The sequence below is a fragment of the Neopsephotus bourkii genome, unplaced genomic scaffold (genome assembly GCF_033783945.1).
Source record: "Neopsephotus bourkii isolate Nb327-2 ecotype Australia unplaced genomic scaffold, CSIRO-AGI_Nbou_v1 NB_1707, whole genome shotgun sequence".
In the NCBI taxonomy this organism is placed as follows: Eukaryota; Metazoa; Chordata; class Aves; order Psittaciformes; family Psittacidae; genus Neopsephotus; species Neopsephotus bourkii.
The window spans coordinates 8,405,077-8,424,926 of record NW_026902181.1 but is presented as its reverse complement, the minus strand read 5'-3'; the positions used below and the strand labels follow the sequence as shown (position 1 = coordinate 8,424,926).

General features: G+C 38.5%; 1 protein-coding gene and 1 pseudogene across 11 annotated transcripts in view; one reads left to right on the top strand and one right to left on the bottom strand.

The window, feature by feature from the left end:
- The window catches only part of EML1 (EMAP like 1), a 133,688-nt gene that overhangs the window by 103,971 nt on the left and 9,867 nt on the right, over positions 1 to 19,850 (top strand). For all 11 annotated transcript variants that reach the window (XM_061376214.1, XM_061376213.1, XM_061376212.1 and 8 more), the window contains 9 exons: positions 1,098 to 1,167; positions 3,068 to 3,178; positions 6,995 to 7,090; positions 7,621 to 7,755; positions 9,225 to 9,324; positions 10,668 to 10,822; positions 15,583 to 15,708; positions 15,964 to 16,095; positions 19,423 to 19,490. In XM_061376214.1, coding sequence (XP_061232198.1) covers positions 1,098 to 1,167; positions 3,068 to 3,178; positions 6,995 to 7,090; positions 7,621 to 7,755; positions 9,225 to 9,324; positions 10,668 to 10,822; positions 15,583 to 15,708; positions 15,964 to 16,095; positions 19,423 to 19,490 — 993 coding nt within the window. The remainder of the gene's footprint in view (positions 1 to 1,097; positions 1,168 to 3,067; positions 3,179 to 6,994; positions 7,091 to 7,620; positions 7,756 to 9,224; positions 9,325 to 10,667; positions 10,823 to 15,582; positions 15,709 to 15,963; positions 16,096 to 19,422; positions 19,491 to 19,850) is intronic.
- LOC133224725 (translation initiation factor eIF-2B subunit alpha-like) lies at positions 14,248 to 15,459 on the bottom strand (annotated as a pseudogene).

Below are 19,850 nucleotides of genomic sequence, written 5' to 3'. Positions count from 1 at the left end.
GTATCATTAAATTGAAATCTAAATAAACATATGGTTTATTTTGACAGTATCAGTGCTCAAAAAGAGCATCCGTATTATATGATGGGCCCTAATGTATGAAGTTAGTTTGACATCCTTCTTCAGATTAAGCATTATGAAACACCTGTTGTCTCTCAAAGCCAGATATAGACCTGATAATCTTGTGAGCATGTTTCATGAAATTGAATTATTTGTATAATCTAGTTGTTTTACAAGGAGATTTTAAACTTGGACCTGTTCCATCTCATGTCTTTCTTTCAAATTTTCTGACTCCTTAGATTATTTCAAAGCTTTCAGGTTTATTGGAAAGAGGATACATTTCTGCATTATAAAGCTGAATGTATTGTTGCCACAGTTCATTTTCCAGGGTACTTGGCCTCCAGAACTGTATGCAAAGCAGGTATAATGAAAAAAGAATTGTGAGGATTTAGGGCAAAAATAGACTGTACCCCAGGCTTTAATGCAGATTTTAGATGTTTTTTTTCTTAGAGACGTAAGTTAACATTGATCACAGTTTTAAAATATCAGTTTAATTTTAGAATCAAAATTCCTAATTTGTTTATCCTGTTCTTGCTTACTGAAGGACTTTTTTTACCGAAAAGTATTAAGGGAAGTTGGTGTCTCCGTATAAAATCATTGAGCGTATCTGGTCAATACAGTCTGAAGAGCAGTGTTTGAGTGGATACATCAGTTTGATCTGGAAGATTGTCACTAGACAGCATTGACTGTACTGACCAGATCTCTGGAACCTCTGATTAGAGATGACTGAAATTAGATAACTAGCTCAAGCTGTAAACTCCTGGTAAAGTAAGCTGCTGTCATTTAAATCTTGCTGAGATGAATGCAAACATGAGTGAGACTGGGGCTTGTTTGATACATGGTTTTGGGTATTAAGGCTGAAATTACTGTCTTGTTTATAAGGAAAGAAGAGTTTTCTGAATGAAAGAGCATGAAAATTATTTTCTGAGTTCTGGGTTTATATTTTGAAAATGTTTACATGTCTGCTATGTGATCTATGTGACTAAAATAGGGCTATTTATTATAAGCTTATATTAAGTTTGGCCTCTCTCCTTTTTTAGCCTGGCTGTCCATCCTGATAGGATCACTATTGCAACAGGTCAAGTTGCAGGGACATCCAAGGATGGAAAAGTGAGTGATTCCTTTGCTGATGTATAGTTGCTTCTATTTCATAAAAATATATAACTGAGAAGATACATGCTATATTCTTTTCATGTTGTACTAAATTGGTTTTACATTTTAGAACTGAAAGTAAGGAAAAATTAATTTGAAAGTGCCTATTGCATGCTATCAGTTATCTAGTTCCATTATCAAGATTGGTCAGTGGTTATTACTGGTTCCATTACTTTCACAGACTGAAGGTAAATTTGGAGATGGTCTCCAAACGAGACATAAATGGGTGAGGCTACAAAAGAGATTTGAGAGGTCAGATAGATATTAGGAAAAGGAAGGGGAGGAGCAGAGATTAAACTGTACAGTATAAAACTTCATTTCTTACCACAGCTACCAAAACTAAAACATAAATAAAGATGGCTTTGAGTTATTTGCCGGGAAAAAAAAGAAACTCTTGCCATCATCTAGGCAAGAATATTTTTCTATCAGTTATTACCTGTATTATTGTAAAGCTTAGCTGTAGGCTAGGAATTTATTTGAACAGAGTAAGATGAAAATTGCTCTGAAGAGCTAAGACAAGTGAGAAAGAATTGGGTACAAGCAGAGGCAGGAAACACGTGAGGAAAGCAGAATATGCAGCTGATGTCACAGCCAAGCTATTGTGATTTTTTTTTTTTTTGTAGATATCAAAGAAGAATTTTAGGATTAAAAACTATTTTAAATGAGGAAAACAAAATCCCAGTTATGCAATATAAGTTTTATGCAAAGATAACTTAGTTGACTAACATAAACTATTTAAATTCATGGTGTGTTGGAGAAGTTGCTGGTATGTATTTTTTTAACTTCAGAAATGTAATTACCATTTTATGGTGAAATAAAATCTACAGGTTTGATGTTTACACTTGAGGGGAATGTGGTATATAGGAAAGCTTATATAAAGGCCATTTATATAACTAAGGTACTGGAGTGGCTTTGAATTCTTGTTTTCATGTATTTATGTTAAGAGCAATTTCATTACTTACAAGCAAGAAAGACTGATAGCTGTTGTGTTTTGTTTTGGTTTTTTCCTGATATTGTAACAAACCAAATTCATTTTATTTAAAAGGGTAGGGAAAAAAGGGGAAATAAAACACGGCCCTTGTTGTTTTTCTTGCAGAGGTTGATGGCACTGTGTTAAACTCCTATTTTTAAAAGAAAACTTTATCATCAAGTCCTTCCTGGGGTTCCCTCTAGTGGACTTGAGGAGCATTTCTGTCTCCATGAGGTTGAGCCGGCGTGGGGCTCTGTGCTGTACAAGGTCAAAGATAGAGGGAAGGAAGGGGCAACCATGTAGCTTTCACAGAGAGCTGGATCTTGGGCCGTTGTGTATAACTTGAATTTTATGTACAAACAGCAGTCTAGTTCTGATTACAGTTGCAAAGAAGAGTCAGAAGATACAGCTCTTTTTCACAGCCGTTTGTATGACATGGAAATTATTACATTTTAGAAACTCTTAAGCTTGTTTTTGCATTTCCTCTTTGATGTTGACCAGTTATCTTGGTTTCTACAATTTAAAGTGATGATCCTGGACCTGCAAGTAAGTCTCGTGGTGCAAGTTCATCTACAGCTTTCACTTAATGAAGAATGTCTCAGTTCCTATTAACTTCTAGTGAACTAACTGATATCACTGAGAGCTGACATGTTGTATGCTCTGGATAATCAGTCCAAAATACTGGTCCTAGGCACAGTAATCAGTGAGTCAGTTATGGTGTATCTGTGTTGACATGGGTGAATCTAGAGGATTTATGATCATTTTTGTATCTTAAATTGTGATAAAATGTTTTGGAGTTTTTTTTGGATGAATTGCTATTTTAAAAAATCCTGATAGGGTTTTTTTTGCCACCATTGTTTCAGCTGTTTTTTTCTGTCTGTCTTACAGCAATTGCCTCCACACGTGCGTGTCTGGGATTCTGTAACTCTGAATACGCTGCATGTCATTGGAATGGGGTTTTTTGACCGAGCTGTCACTTGCATTGCTTTCTCTAAATCTGTAAGTAAAGTGAATGAATAGTCATACTAAGAATCAATGCTGAAAAGGTCCTTGAAGTCTTTCAAATTTAGCTGCCTTGATCAAAACAAACTCCAAGATGTCTTTTCTCTCAGTTTCCTCTTTAGAGGAAGAAAGCTTTCAACCCAGTGGTTTCCAGCAGTTTATAATGCTGTTAAATTTAGCAGTATCTCAGCAGTCTCAGAGACATGTGTTGTGCTTTTCATAATATGCAATTAATTTCTTCAGGACATGGAGCTGCAAAAAGATTCGTGTTCTTGAAATTTCAGTATCGTTACTGCATACTTTATCTGCATCCTTTAACACCCTCACTATGCCTAAAAATGACTAATGAAAGACCTTTAGAATGGCCTGTACCACTGATTTTGAATTAAAAAAATGGGAACTCCCATAAGAGAAGCAAAATCTTTTGCTTGTAAACAATAAAGGCATATTGATAAAGGATTGTAAAGAATTAGATTCCTGGTTTTAGCCTCTTGGCACCATCCTTTGAAATCTGCTCTATCAGGGAGGTAAGAAAAGATGACATAGGCAAAATTCAAGTCCCATATGAAAAGATAAGCCTATAACCTGACATGTGCAAGTCTAGAAGCCCTCCATGTAGAACGGAATCCATAAGCAATGTATGTGATGGTGTCCAATTGTCTTAGCAGCATTTTTAGAAAGGAGGGGGCAAAATGGTGTATTTCCTAGGCAAAATGTACTTCAGTAAGAGTTTCCACGATTACTTGAAATATATTGATGACAATATTATATAGAAAGTAGAAAAGACATGAGTGAATCGAGGGAGTTGGTGAAGAATACAGAGGTTAAAGCCAACACAGTTCAAGATGACCTTTGAAGGATAAATAAAAAGTAATAACAAGGAAATACTCTGTAAATAACTTCCTGGAGGAAGAAATAGGCACTTAATGGAGGATTCCTCCTGGTAGATGCCAGAAGAAAGTGTTTAATATATTTTCTTTATGCTGTGATTTCACAGTTAGAGCTTGGCCAGTCTTGAGCATCACTTCCTATCCTGTAGCAGTACTGCTTATCTCATGTTAGACAGCCCTATCTTCAGGCTACTCAGTCCTGTCTCTGTCCCATCTCTTGAGTTGCCTTGGCACAGTTATTTTTGTAACTGTGTCTGAAACGCGTATTAGGGGCCTGATTCATCAGGAAAACAACCGAGCAACCTCATACAGAAACAAAATTAAGCAGAGTTTGCTTGGGTATTCTTTTCATAGAATCATAGAATAGTTAGGGTTGGAAAGGACCTTTTAAGATCATCAAGTTCCAACCCCCCTGCCATGGGCAGGGACACCTTGCTCTAAACCATATCACCCAAGGCCTCGTCCAACCTGTACTTGAACACTGCCAGGGATGGAGCATTCACAACCTCCTTGGGCAACCTATTCCAGTGCCTCACCACCCTAACAGGAAAGAATTTCCTCCTTATATCCAATCTAAAGTTCCCCTGTTTAAGTTTTAACCCATTACCCCTTGTCCTATCACTACAGTCCCTAATGAAGAGTCCCTTCCCAGCATCCCTGTATGCCCCCTTCAGATACTGGAAGGCTGCTATGAGGTCTCCACGCAGCCTTCTCTTCTCTAGGCTGAACAGTCCCAACTTTCTCAGCCTATCTTCATATGGGAGGTGCTCCAGTCCCCTGATCATCCTAGTGGCCCTCCTCTGGACTTGTTCCAACAGTTCCATGTCCTTTTTATGTTGAGGACACCAGAACTGCACACAATACTCCAAGTGAGTTCTCACGAGAGCAGAATAAAGGGGCAGGATCACCTCCTTTGACCTGCTGGTCACACTCCTTTTGATGCAGCCCAGGATACACTTGGCTTTCTGGGCTGCAAGCGCACACTGCCAGCTCATGTTCATTTTCTCATCAACCAGCACCCCCAAGTCCTTCTCCACAGGGCTGTTCTGAATCTCTTCTCTGCCCAGCCTGTAGCTGTCTGGGATTTCCCTGACCCAGGTGTAGGACCTTGCACTTGGCATGGTTAAACTTCATAAGGTTGGCATCAGCCCACCTCACAGGCATGTCAAGGTCCCTCTGGATGGCATTCCTTCCCTCCAGTGTATCAACTGAACCACACAGCTTGGTGTCATCGGCAAACTTGCTGAGGGCGCACTCAATCCCACTGTCCATGTCAGCGATGAAGATGTTAAACAAGACCGGTCCCAATACCGATCCCCGAGGGACACCACTCGTTACTGGTCTCCAGCTGGACATTGAGCCATTGACCACAACTCTTTGTGTGTGGCCATCCAGCCATTTCTTTATCCACCGAGTGGTCCATCCATCAAATTGATGTCTCTCCAATATAGAGACAAGAATGTCGTGTGGGACGGTGTCGAACGCTTTGCAGAAGTCCAGGTAGATGGTATCAACTGCTCCACTGCTGTCCATTAGTTCTGTAGCCCCATCATAAAAGGCCACCAAATTGGTCAGGCAGGATTTCCCCATAGTGAAGCCATGCTGGCTGTCACCAAGCACCTTGTTGATTTTCATGTGCCTTAGCATGCCTTCCAGGAGAATCTGCTCCAAGATTTTGCCAGGCACAGAGGTGAGACTGACTGGTCTGGAATTCCCTGGGTCATCCATTTTCCCCTTCTTGAAAATGGGGGTTGTATTTCCCTTTTCCCAGTTGTTGGGAACTTCACCTGACTGCCATGATTTTTCAAATATGATGGCCAGTGGCTTAGCAACTTCATTTCTTCCAATATTGATCTGTTCCCCAAACAGGCTCACTCTATGATAGCCCAGACTTTTGTGGTGCCTTAGCTCAAGAGGCAGCAGCAAGCAGCTGTGCTATAGGTAGCAGAGGAAGGACTGTTCGCTGCCAAAGGACTGCTTGTGTAACCACAGCCTCAGTCTGTTCCAGCAAGCGCATCTGCAGTCAAAGCTAATGCAGCTGATGTCAGGAGGCTACAGAAATCATATTTGAGTGGGTTGGAAAGCAATTAGGCATTACTGGATGGTTTATTCCACTGTAAACATGCGGCTAGGAGTAAACACCAAAAGAAATTGGGAAAAACGAACCAAAAAGTACCTTCCAGATACCTACTGCTTGAAAGAAAGATCTGATGTTTGTACAGCAGTTCCCATCACTAGTGAGACTGATGTCAGTCATTTTCCCTCAGTTCAGGTAGAAATCACAGTTGGAGTTCTTCATCTGGATTTTGGATTCACAGATATGAAAAATGGGTGCGAACTGGAAAATGCTAGGAAATATGGCACATGAAGAAAAATTAAAGTAATTAGAGCATTAAGATAGGAAAAGACTGATAATAGACGAAACTATAAAAAAAATGTCTATCAGGAATCAGTTGTTTTCTGTTTTTTTTACTATGACCGATTATTCCTATATGAAGAGTAATGTTTTTCCCTGAGTCCGTTCCAGGTCTGAGAAGAAGCAATTGGATTATTATTACAAAGAAAGAAGCTCAATATAATTATCAGAAAAAGCTTTCTTAATAGAATAGAAAATGATGTGTCATTTGCCTTTATAATTTCTATCACTGGATGTCTCAAAAGATAACCTACATCATTCCTGACAAAGGCTGCAGTTTGCATGATTTAGTCTTCTAGATCTCTTTTTAGCCCTATTTTTTAATGACCTTATAAATTATTATATTTCATGGAGATCTGTGGGATAATTTACAAGTATAATAATTAAAGTGTAAATAGATATAAACATTTTCACCTACACCAAAGTATTTAATTATTTTGAATGTGTATTTCTGTGTTTCTCATGTTGGTTGGGCTATGCATTAATATTTTCCATGTTCTTCCTCAGAATGGAGGAAGTAGCCTATGCTCTGTGGATGACTCAAATGACCATGTGCTTTCTGTGTGGGACTGGCAGAAAGAAGAAAAGCTGGCAGATGTCAAGGTGTTGCAATAAGATATTTAATACTACTTGCTTGTATGTAGATCTGGATTTCTTGCCTGAGATGTCTTTCTATCTTTAACTTCTTGTGCCTTTTTAAAATTTTCATCTTATAAAAGGCAAAGAACATGACGGAAGGGAATATTTTATATCTGTTGAGATTATCCCAATAGTTTGGGGTTTTGTTTTGAATTTTGCTATTTTTGTCATTTTAGAATTGATTAGAAAAGTCAAGGCAGCAGTGATAAGAGCATGCACATAAATGAAATGTCTTAAATTAAACTTTAAATGTGTTAAACTAAACTTTTCATTACCTGACATGGTTTTGAAGGATAACTTGTGATTCGAATTTATAAAATCCTAAAATCCTCTGACTTCAAAGTATTCTACCGAATTCTCCTGTGTTAATGAATAGTTCAGAATTTGTATTGTACTGAGAGTTATCGGTTTATATAACTAGAGAACCGTTTAATAGTGTTTGTTTTTCTTTGAGTTTTAAATTTTGATGCAATGTTTTTCTTTTTCCCTCCAAGTGCTCTAATGAGGCTGTATTTGCTGCAGATTTTCACCCTACTGATACAAATATAATAGTTACTTGTGGAAAGTCACACCTTTATTTTTGGACACTAGAAGGGAATTCCCTTATTAAAAAGCAAGGATTATTTGAGGTAAAGTATTTCTTTAATTTTATGTTAATAGTAAGTGCTAATAACAACTGATCATTATTAAACCTGAAATTTTGCAGAAGCTCAGGTTGTATTCATGATATGACACAGAGAACGTTTCCACGGGTAAGACTTCCACAATAAAGTTTTGAAATATAATTAACGTTTTGTTCCCTGCATCCTTTTTCCTATACTCTTTATGCCAGGTTGCCCCTGTCCATCCTGTCCTGTCCTGTCCTGTTCTCCCCTACATAAAATAAAATTACCTCAGGTTTTCTTTTTTTTTTCTTTTTCTTCTCTTTTTCTTTCAATTTGTCAGAAGAAACACTTGCAAAACCACATAAATTATGTGACTATGAATATTCTGTATGAATATTCTTACCTGTTCCCCTGTTCTGCTCAGATACATGCATGTATGTAATTCAAATACAGGTTGAGCTGCCCACCATTTGGTAAATGTAACTAATTTCAAGGTCTGAATTTGGTTTTGTTCTTAAATGTATATAAGCTCTACAGCAGTTGCACGCACAAGTGAGGATGTGTGCAGTGACTGCAGATAACTCAGATAACTCCAATAGGGCTTACTTAATTGCTTGTGGAGTTGTGGTTCACAAGAACAGTCAAAGCAACCATTTTGCATTGTCAATTAATATACCCTGTGTGGTATCAGGAGGAAATGCTGAGATAACATATTTAAATTTTGTTACATTTTATTTTAGTTTTCATTCATTTTTAACTCCTGAGCTACTTGGACAGATTTCTGCGTCTGTTATGGCTCTGTTATTCTAATAGTTGTTGCTAATGGAAAAGTGCGGTGGCCCTAGTTGAGAGCAGTTCTTAGTTTGAGGGACAGAGAGGGTATACACACTGGTAGCCAACAAACATTGTAAGTAATGTCCTTAGAAGCTACTATCTAATGAATTTTCTTTCTCACTCTACATTGCACTGTTTTGTTGCCATCAGTATCTTAAATGCAGGGTGTTGAAGCAATGTTTCCTTTACTGAGCTTTAAGATTCTTTCAGAAGATGATTTCTGAATTCTTATCCACAGCTAAACTCTCTAACAGTATTCTTCTCCTAGAAACTTTGGAGTTAAAAATTACAATAATAAAGCTTGTTTGCCTCTTTGGCCATTTCTAAATACTTAAAGCCTTTAGGGTTATGCACAATTTGGGGGACTTGGTTTATCTCAGAGCATTCTTGATCTGATGTTAAAAGTTGGCAAGGCCGTATCACTTGCTCTATCTGGAACTTGTAATTAAAGGGTGCAGGATTGGGCCACCAGCCTCAGCTGATCCATCTTTTGCCCTTGCAAGGACAAGTGTTTAGACTGTAGAAATGTGTTTAACTCCTGTGTAGATATTTAAGTAATAATACAGCTGTATAAGACTAAGCTAAATTACTCAAGTGTATACTGTTAAAATGAATGGGTCATGTGTTGCTGTAAGTGTATATTTTTCATAACCATGCAGAAACAAGAGAAGCCAAAGTTTGTCCTGTGTGTGACCTTTTCTGAAAATGGTGATACTATTACAGGAGACTCAAGTGGAAACATTTTGGTCTGGGGGAAAGGTAAGGCAAGATTTAAGCTATTAGTGAAATTGTAATACAATGCTGTGAATTTTTACATGAGTGCACCCTCACTTTCAGAAGAATAAATCTTATTTATCTAGAGTTCTTTCCCAGGACCAGTCCGGCAGATTATGTCTGGATTCTCCTCTATAAGCACCTAAAGAACTGACAAAACACCTACCTGACTGCTAGAGCACAAAGTCCTATAGAATGTGCTCCCTACGGTCAAATGTTTAATCACAGAGCCATGCTAGCATGTATACTTTTTACTGATTTAAGAAATGCAGGAAGAGTTCTTTTCCTTAAGAAGTGTGGTAGCAAGAAACACTGTTAATATAACTGCCTATCTCCAGTCTCCTATACTATCACTCTAGAATTTTCGAAAGTTATGCCTGTTGACACACACTTTAAAAAAGACATCAAATAGCTGTATTTGTTTTCATAGAAAGTCAAGCTAAAATATATGCAGATCTAATTGAATTCCTCAGCTTTATTTCAAACAGACAGATAGGGTGAACTTCCTAAAAAGCATTTTCTAGTAAGACGAATTTTTTTAAGCAGCAGAAGGCACTGCCTGCTGGAAGGCAAACAGCAGCAACATCCTAAACATAGATAGAAAGAAATGGGATTTATAAAGGAAAAATTAGTTGTTTCTTCCTAACTTGCATCAGCCCCTTGCTTGTGCTAAACGTAGTTAACCAAGCTTTGATGCAAGGGGCATATTTAAGTAATAGAATCGTTAGTAATCATTTCTTTATACTTCATAATAGTAATGCTTCATTAGAGATGTTTAATTTAGTTGTTTTTGGAAGTGTTTTGAGTCTAAGAACATACTTGAACAAGCCATGTACATCAGTAAAGAAATACAGGCTCTTTAAGAGAGTGATTGAGCACTTTCTGCCAGGTATACAAAGACCTCAAGCTTGGGTTTTGGTGCAAGCTTGGCGTTGGAAGGCTGTGAAATATCGTGAGAAGATAACAAGTGACTGGGTTATGGTTTCTTTGTTCATGAGATGAATAGTGCTACTGCACTAGCAGATGTCAAACGGTTTAGCTTAAACACCCACAAAAAAAGTTTAACCTGTTTTACTTTGTGTTTGAACTTCACTGAGTGTGTATGCTTTTAATTTCTGAGCCTGGGGAAATGCACTCTTAAGATGTACTACTTTAGTCTCTTCTGCAGGTTTGCATGTTTTGGTGCAGCACCCCATGCCCACCATTATTATTTTATAAATACAATCCTTGTCAGGTAGCAAAGAAACAAGGTAGGGTGAGGGAGGAAGGAAAAAATGAGCTATTAAGCTGAGTATTTCAGGAGCAATGCCTTCTCTCCTTCTATCCAGGTACCAACAGAATAAGCCACGCAGTTCAAGGGGCACATGAGGGTGGAATATTTGCACTGTGTATGCTGAGAGATGGCACATTAGTATCAGGAGGTGGAAAAGACCGAAAGCTGATATCTTGGAATGGAAATTACCAAAAACTTCATAAAACTGAGGTAATATAATCTATATTGAAGTTATTTTAGCTATCTTCTGAAGAGACCTTTTTAAATAATTTTTTTTCTTACGGATACATGTTCTGTGGGAAAGCAAATCAGTGGTAAACTGCAATATCAATTGCATCATCAGGTGATTCCTATGATAACCTATTCATTAACATAGTATTTCCTTTTTAAGACCTATGGGAATTGGAAAACAAATCTTGTATTCATACTTTTTTGTATTCTTTCTTTCTTTCTTTGTAATTAATAAGGTGAGAAAATTTTTCACTTTAGGGTATTACAATACCAAAATGGGTTTGTAATTTCATAGAATTGTAGGATAGTTAGGGTTGGAAAGGACCCTAAGGTAACAGAATCAGAATAGTTAAGGTTGGAAAGGACCTTGAGATCATCCAGTTAAAATCCTCCTACCATGGGCAGGGACACCTCACATTAAACCATGTCACCCATGGCTCTGTCCATCCTGGCCTTGAACACTGCCAGCAATGGAGCATTCACAGCTTCCCTGGGCACCCCATTCCAGTGCCTCACCACCCTTACACTAAAGAACTTCTTCCTTGTATCCAGTCTAAACTTCTTCTGTTTAAGTTTTAACCTATTCCCCCTTGTCGTATCACTATAGTCCCTAGTGAAGAGTCGTTCTCCAGCATCCTTGTAGGCTACCTTCAGATACTGGAAGGCTGCTATGATGTCTCCATGCAGCCTTCTCTTCTCCAGGCTGAACAGCTCCAACTTTCTCAGCCTGTCTTCGTATGGGAGGTGCTCCACTCCCCTGATCATCCTAGTGGCCCTCCTCTGGACTTGTTCCAACAGTTCCATGTCCTTTTTATGCTGAGGACAGCAGAACTGCACACAATACCCCAAGTGAGGTCTTGCGAGAGCAGAGTAGAGGGGCAGGATCAACTCCTTCGACCTGCTAGTCACATTCAATTTAATTTTCTCATCAACAACACCCCCAAGTCTGTTTCTGCAGGGCTAGTCTGAATCTCTTCTCTGCACAGCCTGTAGCTGTGCCTGGGATTGCTCTGGCGCAGGTATAGAACCTTGCACTTGGCATGGTTAAACTTTATAAGGTTGGCATTAGCCCACCTCACAAGCATGTCAAGGTCCCTCTGGATGGCATTCCTTCCCTCCAGTGTATCAACCAAACCACACAGCTTGGTGTCATTGGCAAACTTGATGAGGGCACACTCAATCCCACTGTCCATGTCAGCGATGAAGATATTGAAAAACACTGGTCCCAACACCGATCCCTGAGGGACACCACTCATTACTAGTCTCCAGCCGGACATTGAGCCATTGACCACAACTCTTTGCGTGTGGCCATCCAGCCAGTTCTTTATCCACCGAGTGGTCCATTCATCAAATTGATGTCTCTCCAATTTAGAGACAAGGATGTCGTGTGGGACAGTGTCGAACGCTTTACACAAGTCCTGGTAGATGACATTAACTGCTCTACCCCTGTCCATCAGTTCTGTAGCCCCATCATAGAAGGCCACCAAATTGGTCAGGCAGGATTTCCCCTTAGTGAAGTCATGCTCCCATGCAAGTATTAACCATAGAAATGGAATAGAGTGATGGCTGTCTCTGCATATCTTTGATGATGCTTGTCCGAGGGTTTCAGACTTACGATGGTCTTGAACAAATAGGTGATTCATTGAGGTTTGTCAGTATTGGTCAATTGGTTCTCTTCTGTATTTCCTGTTAGTCTTGGCTATTTCATTTAGCTGGTCCTATCCCAGTTTCCTATGCAAAAAGGGGTGTTGATGGTGCTGTGTGAAACAGTGTCTCACTGACGATGTGACTATAGAAACACAGTGTTAATGAAGATCACATAATAACCTCATTTACCTGTTCTGTCTGGGCATTAGTGCCATCATAGGAGTCATTGAGCTGCTCATAAGCCGATGATATGGCACAGAGCATCCCTTTCTTTTCATCCCTTCAGTGTCTTTGCTTGATGTAAGGAGTGGCTGAGGCTGTTGTGTACTAATGGACAGCCTAAATATGAGTGATTACAGTATTAATAGTTTATTCTCTGGCTTATTTTTTCAGCTATGAAGCAAGAGAGCAAGTGTGCAAAGCTTATAGAATCATAGAATCATAGAATAGTTAGGGTTGGAAAGGACCTTAAGATCATCAAGTTCAAACCCCCTGCCATGGGCAGGGACACCTTGCTCTAAACCATATCACCCAAGGCCTCGTCCGACCTGGCCTTGAACACTGCCAGGGGTGGAGCATTCACAACCTCCTTGGGCAACCTGTTCCAGTGCCTCACTACCCTAACAGGAAAGAATTTCCTCCTTATATCCAATCTAAACTTTCCCTGTTTAAATTTTAACCCATTACCCCTTGCCCTATCACTACAGTCCCTAATGAAGAGTCCCTCCCCAGCATCTCTGTATGCCCCCTTCAGATACTGGAAGGCTGCTATGAGGTCTCCACACAGCCTTCTCTTTTCCAGGCTGAACATCCCCAACTTTCTCAGCCTATCTTCACATGGGAGGTGCTCCAGTCCCTTGATCATCCTCGTGGCCCTTCTCTGGACTTGTTCCAGCAGTTCCATGTCCTTTTTATGTTGAGGATACCAGAACTGCACACAATACTCCAAGGGAGGTTTCACGAGAGCAGAGTTAGAGGGGCGGGATCAACTCCTTCGAGGTCACGCTGCTTTTGACGTAGCCCAGGACACGGTGGCTTTCTGAGCTGCAAGCGCACACTGCCAGCTCATGTTCATTTTCTCATCGACCAATACCCCCAAGTCCTTCTCCTCAGGGCTGCTCTGCATCTCTTCTCTGCCCAACCTGTAGCTGTGCCTGGGATTGCTCTGACCCAGGTATAGGACCTTGCGCTTGGCATGGTTAAACTTCATAATGTTGGCATCAGCCCACCTCACAAGCATGTCAAGGTCCCTCTGTATGGCATTCCTTCCCTCCAGTGTATCAACCGAACCACACAGCTTGGTGTCATTGGTAAACTTGCTGAGGGTGCACTCAATCCCACTGTTCATGTCACTGACAAAGATGTTGAACAAGACCGGTCTCCCACCACCGATCCCTGAGGGACACCACTCGTTACTGCTCTCCAGCCGGACATTGAGCCATTAACCACAATTCTTTGTGTGTAGCCACCCAGCCAGTTCTTTATCCATCAAGTGGTCCATCCATCAAATTGATGTCTCTCCAATTTAGAGACAAGGATGTCATGTGGGATGGTGTAAAAAGAAAATTTTAGATCTTTAGAAGCTGTAGTAACTTTTTTTTTAAACAGTGGTCCATCATATGCAACACGTTGGTTTAAAAACTCAAGAAGGCCAATAATTACATGAATCCTTATAATGTCCTCTCCTTACCATGTCAATATAACTTGTATCATCTTCCAAGGTCTTACGACTGTGACAGTCACTGAAAATGATGCTGTTACGGATAGAGTTTAATTACTTCATCACTGACAGCTGAGGGAATAAATACATTGAGGTCTGTAAACAGTAATCTAATGAGTGATCATGATGTGTAGTCAGTCCAGGGATGCTCCTCTGTTAGGTTCTGATTTGATTTTAGAGTGTCTGCTTTGTACTTAAACTTACCTGGGACGTCCTGCTGATTCAGAGGGAAAAGCCTCACAAACTTGAAACTTTCAGCTACCACATAAAATGGTTTATTCTGTGCTTTTGCACACACAGCAATTCAGTTGGTGCCAATCTTGTTGATAATGCCACCACTTTCAGCTGCTCCTTCAGCACCAACACCAGGTCCGCTTTCTCCACAGTGTAGCCAACTGTAACATCCAAAATCCGAACGGGAATGTTCGGGTTCCTCAGGGTTGTGCCATTTTTTGCCCTGCTTGATCTGGCTGCGATTCAGTGGCATAAACACTGCATCACTTCTTTGCCTCAACAACTGCTTTCCTCTTTTCCTAAACGATATGAGGATTTTTTTTTTTTGAGGTTTTAGTACTTAAATTTTGTAGTAATTTCTTGGTTAGTGTTGGGTTTTATTTAAAAAAAAAATTCCAAAAATTAATTTAGTTGTTATGTAGAAACTTAAAAGACTAAAGCAAAATTTGGGCAAAATTGCATAGCTGTTTACATACCGAACATAACAGAAAAATCAGCATAAAACTCTGAGGAAGGGTTTCAACTATACTATATGGTATTAAATGTTGCAAATATATATGCAGCTGGAATGACATGTCTGTTTTGGTAATTTAGTTTTTCACACAGCACAAGGTATATGCTGCTTGTGCTGTTTCTAACCATGGCATCCTTCTTTTTCTTTTATTTGTTCATACAGTGGTATTCCTTGTTATGTTAAGTTCAAGGGAGGATGTAGAATTTTGTATTTGAGATTGGCATTGACTCTTCCAGAACATAGGCTGCAATTAAATAAACATTAATTGCAGGAAAGTACTAGTGATACAAAGCCTGACACTAGCCCTGAATAGAAATGTAGAAATGTCACAGCTGCAATTAAAATACGATCGAGTCAACACAGCATGAAGGAACTTCTGTTTGTTGAAATACTTGGTTTAACTGTACAGTGTTCTGTAGATAAGGATGTCTTTTATTGTAGTGTTATAAAGATCATTATTGAGCTGATGCAAGTGGTTACAAACTTTTGAAAGTCAGGCATATATGTTCATTAATTTCTTCTCTATGCAGCATTTATTAAAATGCATTTGCTAGGCCACATATCTTTAAAAATAGGAACACTTGGCAAATTGTCTGATTTTTTGTTTGTCCCTTATGTCCACAGATTCCAGAGCAGTTTGGTCCAGTAAGAACTGTAGCAGAGGGAAAAGGGGATGTTGTATTAATAGGAACCACCAGAAACTTTGTCCTGCAGGGCACACTAACAGGGGATTTTTTCCCCATTACCCAGGTAAGCTGTTGTCTTACAAGAACCTTTCAAAGTGTATAATAGCAGTAAGTTGCTTAAAGTTAAGTTTCATAGCCATGCATCTATTTGATTCATTATTTCAGTAATTTTGGCAATAATATTATAAATATGCATTTATCTAAGCCAACATATTTTTCTAATGCTTTAATATATGGTTTAGTAATTTTAATCCTATTTAAACATCTTTAGTTACGATGGTGCCATCCTTCTTGTCAAAAATTATTTCTGTTTGTGTAGGGTCACACTGATGAGCTCTGGGGACTTGCAGTCCATTCCTCTAAACCTCAGTTCTTCACTTGTGGACATGACAAACACATTACACTCTGGGATGCAACCACTCATCATCCTATCTGGAACAAGATTATAGAGGTACAAATTTATTAAACACAACTCTGCTCTTATAGAACTTCTCAAGTCATTTAGGTTTTCAAAAGATAATTGATTAAAAATGTCTTCAAGTATTGAGGGATAAAAAAGAGAGTAATAAAATTTGTCTTTCTGAAAATGGATGTAAGACTCTTAAAACCAAGAATTATAAACCTAGGTTATATGGGTCCATGTCCTATATTATATAGAAGTGTGGTTTGGGGGCCTTAAAGCTCGTGTTGATAAGACTTTCTAAATATAATACATCTGCAAGAAGTGTATGCTGCCGCATCAGGTTGAAGCAGTCTTAACAGAAGAGCATTTGCCAAACAGTCTTTCGTAGTATCCCTCTCCAGAGATATGGACTTGTTAAATCATCCTTACTTGGTGAATGTGGAAAACTGAATTTATTCTGTCTAACCAAGGTCATATGTTTTAAGGTACATATTTTTGTTGAGTTCTAAATTAACTGGAGAGACCAGATCAACAGTTCTGGTGCCCCACAGATGGAGCTGTGTTTCCATAGTTCAGTGCCTTGGTTATAAAGACAGATTGGCCTGTAGCGTAAGAACTTAACAGAAAGGAAAATAAAAGTAGTTATTTCATTCTTAAAAAAAAAAAAAGGAAACCAGTAATAGTAAGGGTTTGGCCTGAGAATCAGGCAGATAACTGCGTTTTCCTACCTTCTAATAATTTTAGGGCTTAAGATATGTTAATGTGATTTGGGTTCTCTCCCCTTCATTCTTTAAGAATACTGTAGTTGGGCCTCAAGGGAATGGTCAAACCTTGAGGTGCACCAAAATCTTAATGTGCTTGCAAATCTCTTTAACTGCTACGAGGATGTCAAATGGAAGATTAAATAGATAGCAGCACACTTAGGTTATGAACTTCAATAATAAAACATATTTTTAGAAACCAGTGAGCAGTTACAAACCAAATTTTCCTGGACCTGTCTTGGTAAACTCTCTAAGAAAAGATTACCCCATGCCTTTTTTGTTCTGAAATACAACAATAGCAGTGCACTGTATTGTACAGTAAGGAATATGAACACATTAGATTGCAGATGTCCTTCATGTGAAATTCAGAGTGGCTCAAACAAAGATACAAGTGGAAACTTTTACATAGACCTTTTTCGTCTTCAGCATAGAGTTTTATTGTGGAGACTTCATTTGATTATTTAGAAATAGCGCACGACTGGTTTTGTGCAAGCTTTGTTTATAAATATCCTGAAGTGGGGAGTAAAACCATTGGTACCACCTTTTATGCTTTCCTAATAAGTTTCTTTTTTTGTCAAAAAAAACCCGCACCATTGTTTGACTCAATTTCAGGTACTACTATGATCCTTCGCTCAGTTTAAATGTGTTTTTGTATACTTGCTTCTTGCTCAAAACCACTGGGAGAACAAGAAGCTAGTACTTCTGATACATTTCTCATTACAGAACATTTACTGAGGAGGGCCTATAGTCATTAAGAGAAGTGCAAAATTTGGCACTTGTTTGCAGTTTAAAGAAAAGAGCATTTAGATGTTTGGTTTGATAGTGAAACATCATTAGTGGAGATAAGCAAAATATAGGGAACAGGAACAAGTCTATTAATCAGATAAGCTGTTGTTTTAGAAATAAAAATACATAAGTAATCATCAACTCAAAAAAGGGTGTAATTTCTGTTGTATTATCCTTTATGTCCTCTGAAAAACAGAGCTGGAATTTAGCTTATTATGACTTACAGTGGCTTCAATTAATACTTAGCAGTGGTTTTCCAAACATAAGGCATTCTCTAAGAAACTGTTGTTATTGAAATATTTAAGAAACTGCTTTATTTACCTGGATTCTTTTGAAAAGGTTGATGGCAACAGCAGTAGGGCTATTAAGCTAGACTTAGATATATTTCTTTTCCCCTCCAAGTACGCACTGCTTCATTAAGGCAAGATTTCTATTGACAATAATCTCCTTATTAGCCACTTGAAATGTGTGAGACTGTTTCATAAATCAGTGATTCATTGTCCAAAGTAAATAAATAATTTTATGTTAACCTATTTTTGTCTTAGAGATCTATGTAAAATCTTTTTAATGTGGTTGTGAGTGCAATTTACTGCTCAGTTTACATGCACTGTTTGAATCTCCAGTTTATTCAGGAGAATATTTCAGCATTCACTATGAAATTATACTTTAAAAAAATCAGCAAATTTTCCTTTCTGGAATACTGAAGTGGATTAGAACATGCATACAGAAATCCTGCATCTCAGAAATTCTCTGAAATTTCTTGAGTGTTAGTAACATCTCTGAAATTAGTCACTTGGTTAAAAGTAATGAGCATATCCCTTATACCTAACCTTTAGGGCTAGTAATTACAAATCAGTAGAAATGTGAACAAATTTACTAAAATGGCTACAATGTGATACTGGTTTAGGATATAGAAAATCCAGGAGGAAAGCATTTCTGTGAGATATATTGCTGGATTTTTTCAGTTTTTTTTCCTGCCAAAAATAACTAAAATGCATCAGAAAGGGAATGGGGGGAAGCTATTTATTTGGGGACTTTCTGCAGTAACATGAAGGGCTCTGGTGCTCATTCTTTGTAACTGAACAAGTATTAGAAAGAAAACGCTTACCTGTTTTTTAGGCATATGTTTAAATTGTAAGAAAAACACTGCAATTCTACCTCCATAATAATACTGCAATTCTGTCTCCATAATAATACAGTATGCCTAGTAAAATGTTTTAAAATGTCCCATAATAATACACTATACAAAGTAAAATGTTTTAAAATAGCATATCAAAATAAGAAACCCAGTTTATGTGCTAAATCTCCCACTAAGCTGCAACTGGCAGATGCTGAAAAAGGTGTTTGTGTGCTTAGAAGCTAGACGTTAGCCCTCCATGCAAAGTGGTACATACCTTTGTTGAATAATTGCTTGTCCTTTAGACAGTAGGTAAGCTGCAGCTTTGGTACTTAATTCTTAGTTCAGCTCTAATTTAAGAAGTTATTTTTATCTCTTACTTGTTTGTGATTTGTTGAGAAGCTGCCTTTGCCAATGTTACTGTTATGAAATCGCTTGCCAAGTTATTTTTAGATAGTGAAGAAAAAAAAACAAACAATGGGCTTGTATGGAGGGGGATGGGAATCTATTAGGTAATATTTCAATCAGTTAAAAATGCTTTTTTTGCCTCAAGTTTGTATTGAAGAGGAAAAAAAACAACCTCAAAACAAAACACTAAACCCCAAACAAAACAAGACAGACTTACTCTGCTCCTGAGACAGATAATTGAACTGTGTTTCTGTTCTAACTTGGACTGGTAAAAAAAGTGTTCTTCCTTCTGAAACATTTTAGGATCCAGCACAGTCCTCAGGTTTTCACCCCTCAGCATCTGTTGTTGCAGTAGGGACACTGACTGGAAGGTAAGATGTGCAGAGCTACACCTGAGGCACCAACACAACATGATACTTCCAGGTCACCTACAAGTTCATGATCTTGTTTTGCAGATGTATGCATGACATGTATTCATTCCCTATTGATTTCTGTTGAACTTCAAAGTGAAATTTATGTTGCCTTAGTGCCTAGAAACCCTAGCCTTAGACCAGTACCTGTGTTTGCTGAGAGATGGTTTCTGCCCTGGGAGAGCAGCAATCTAAGATTAGTGGGAGGAGGTGGATTTGAACAGGGCAAGGTGTCTAGGTTATCAGTGAGGCCATATATGTGAGGTGCTGCCACCATAAGTGACCTACATCTTAAATCTTTGTGTCCATCATGGCAAAGGA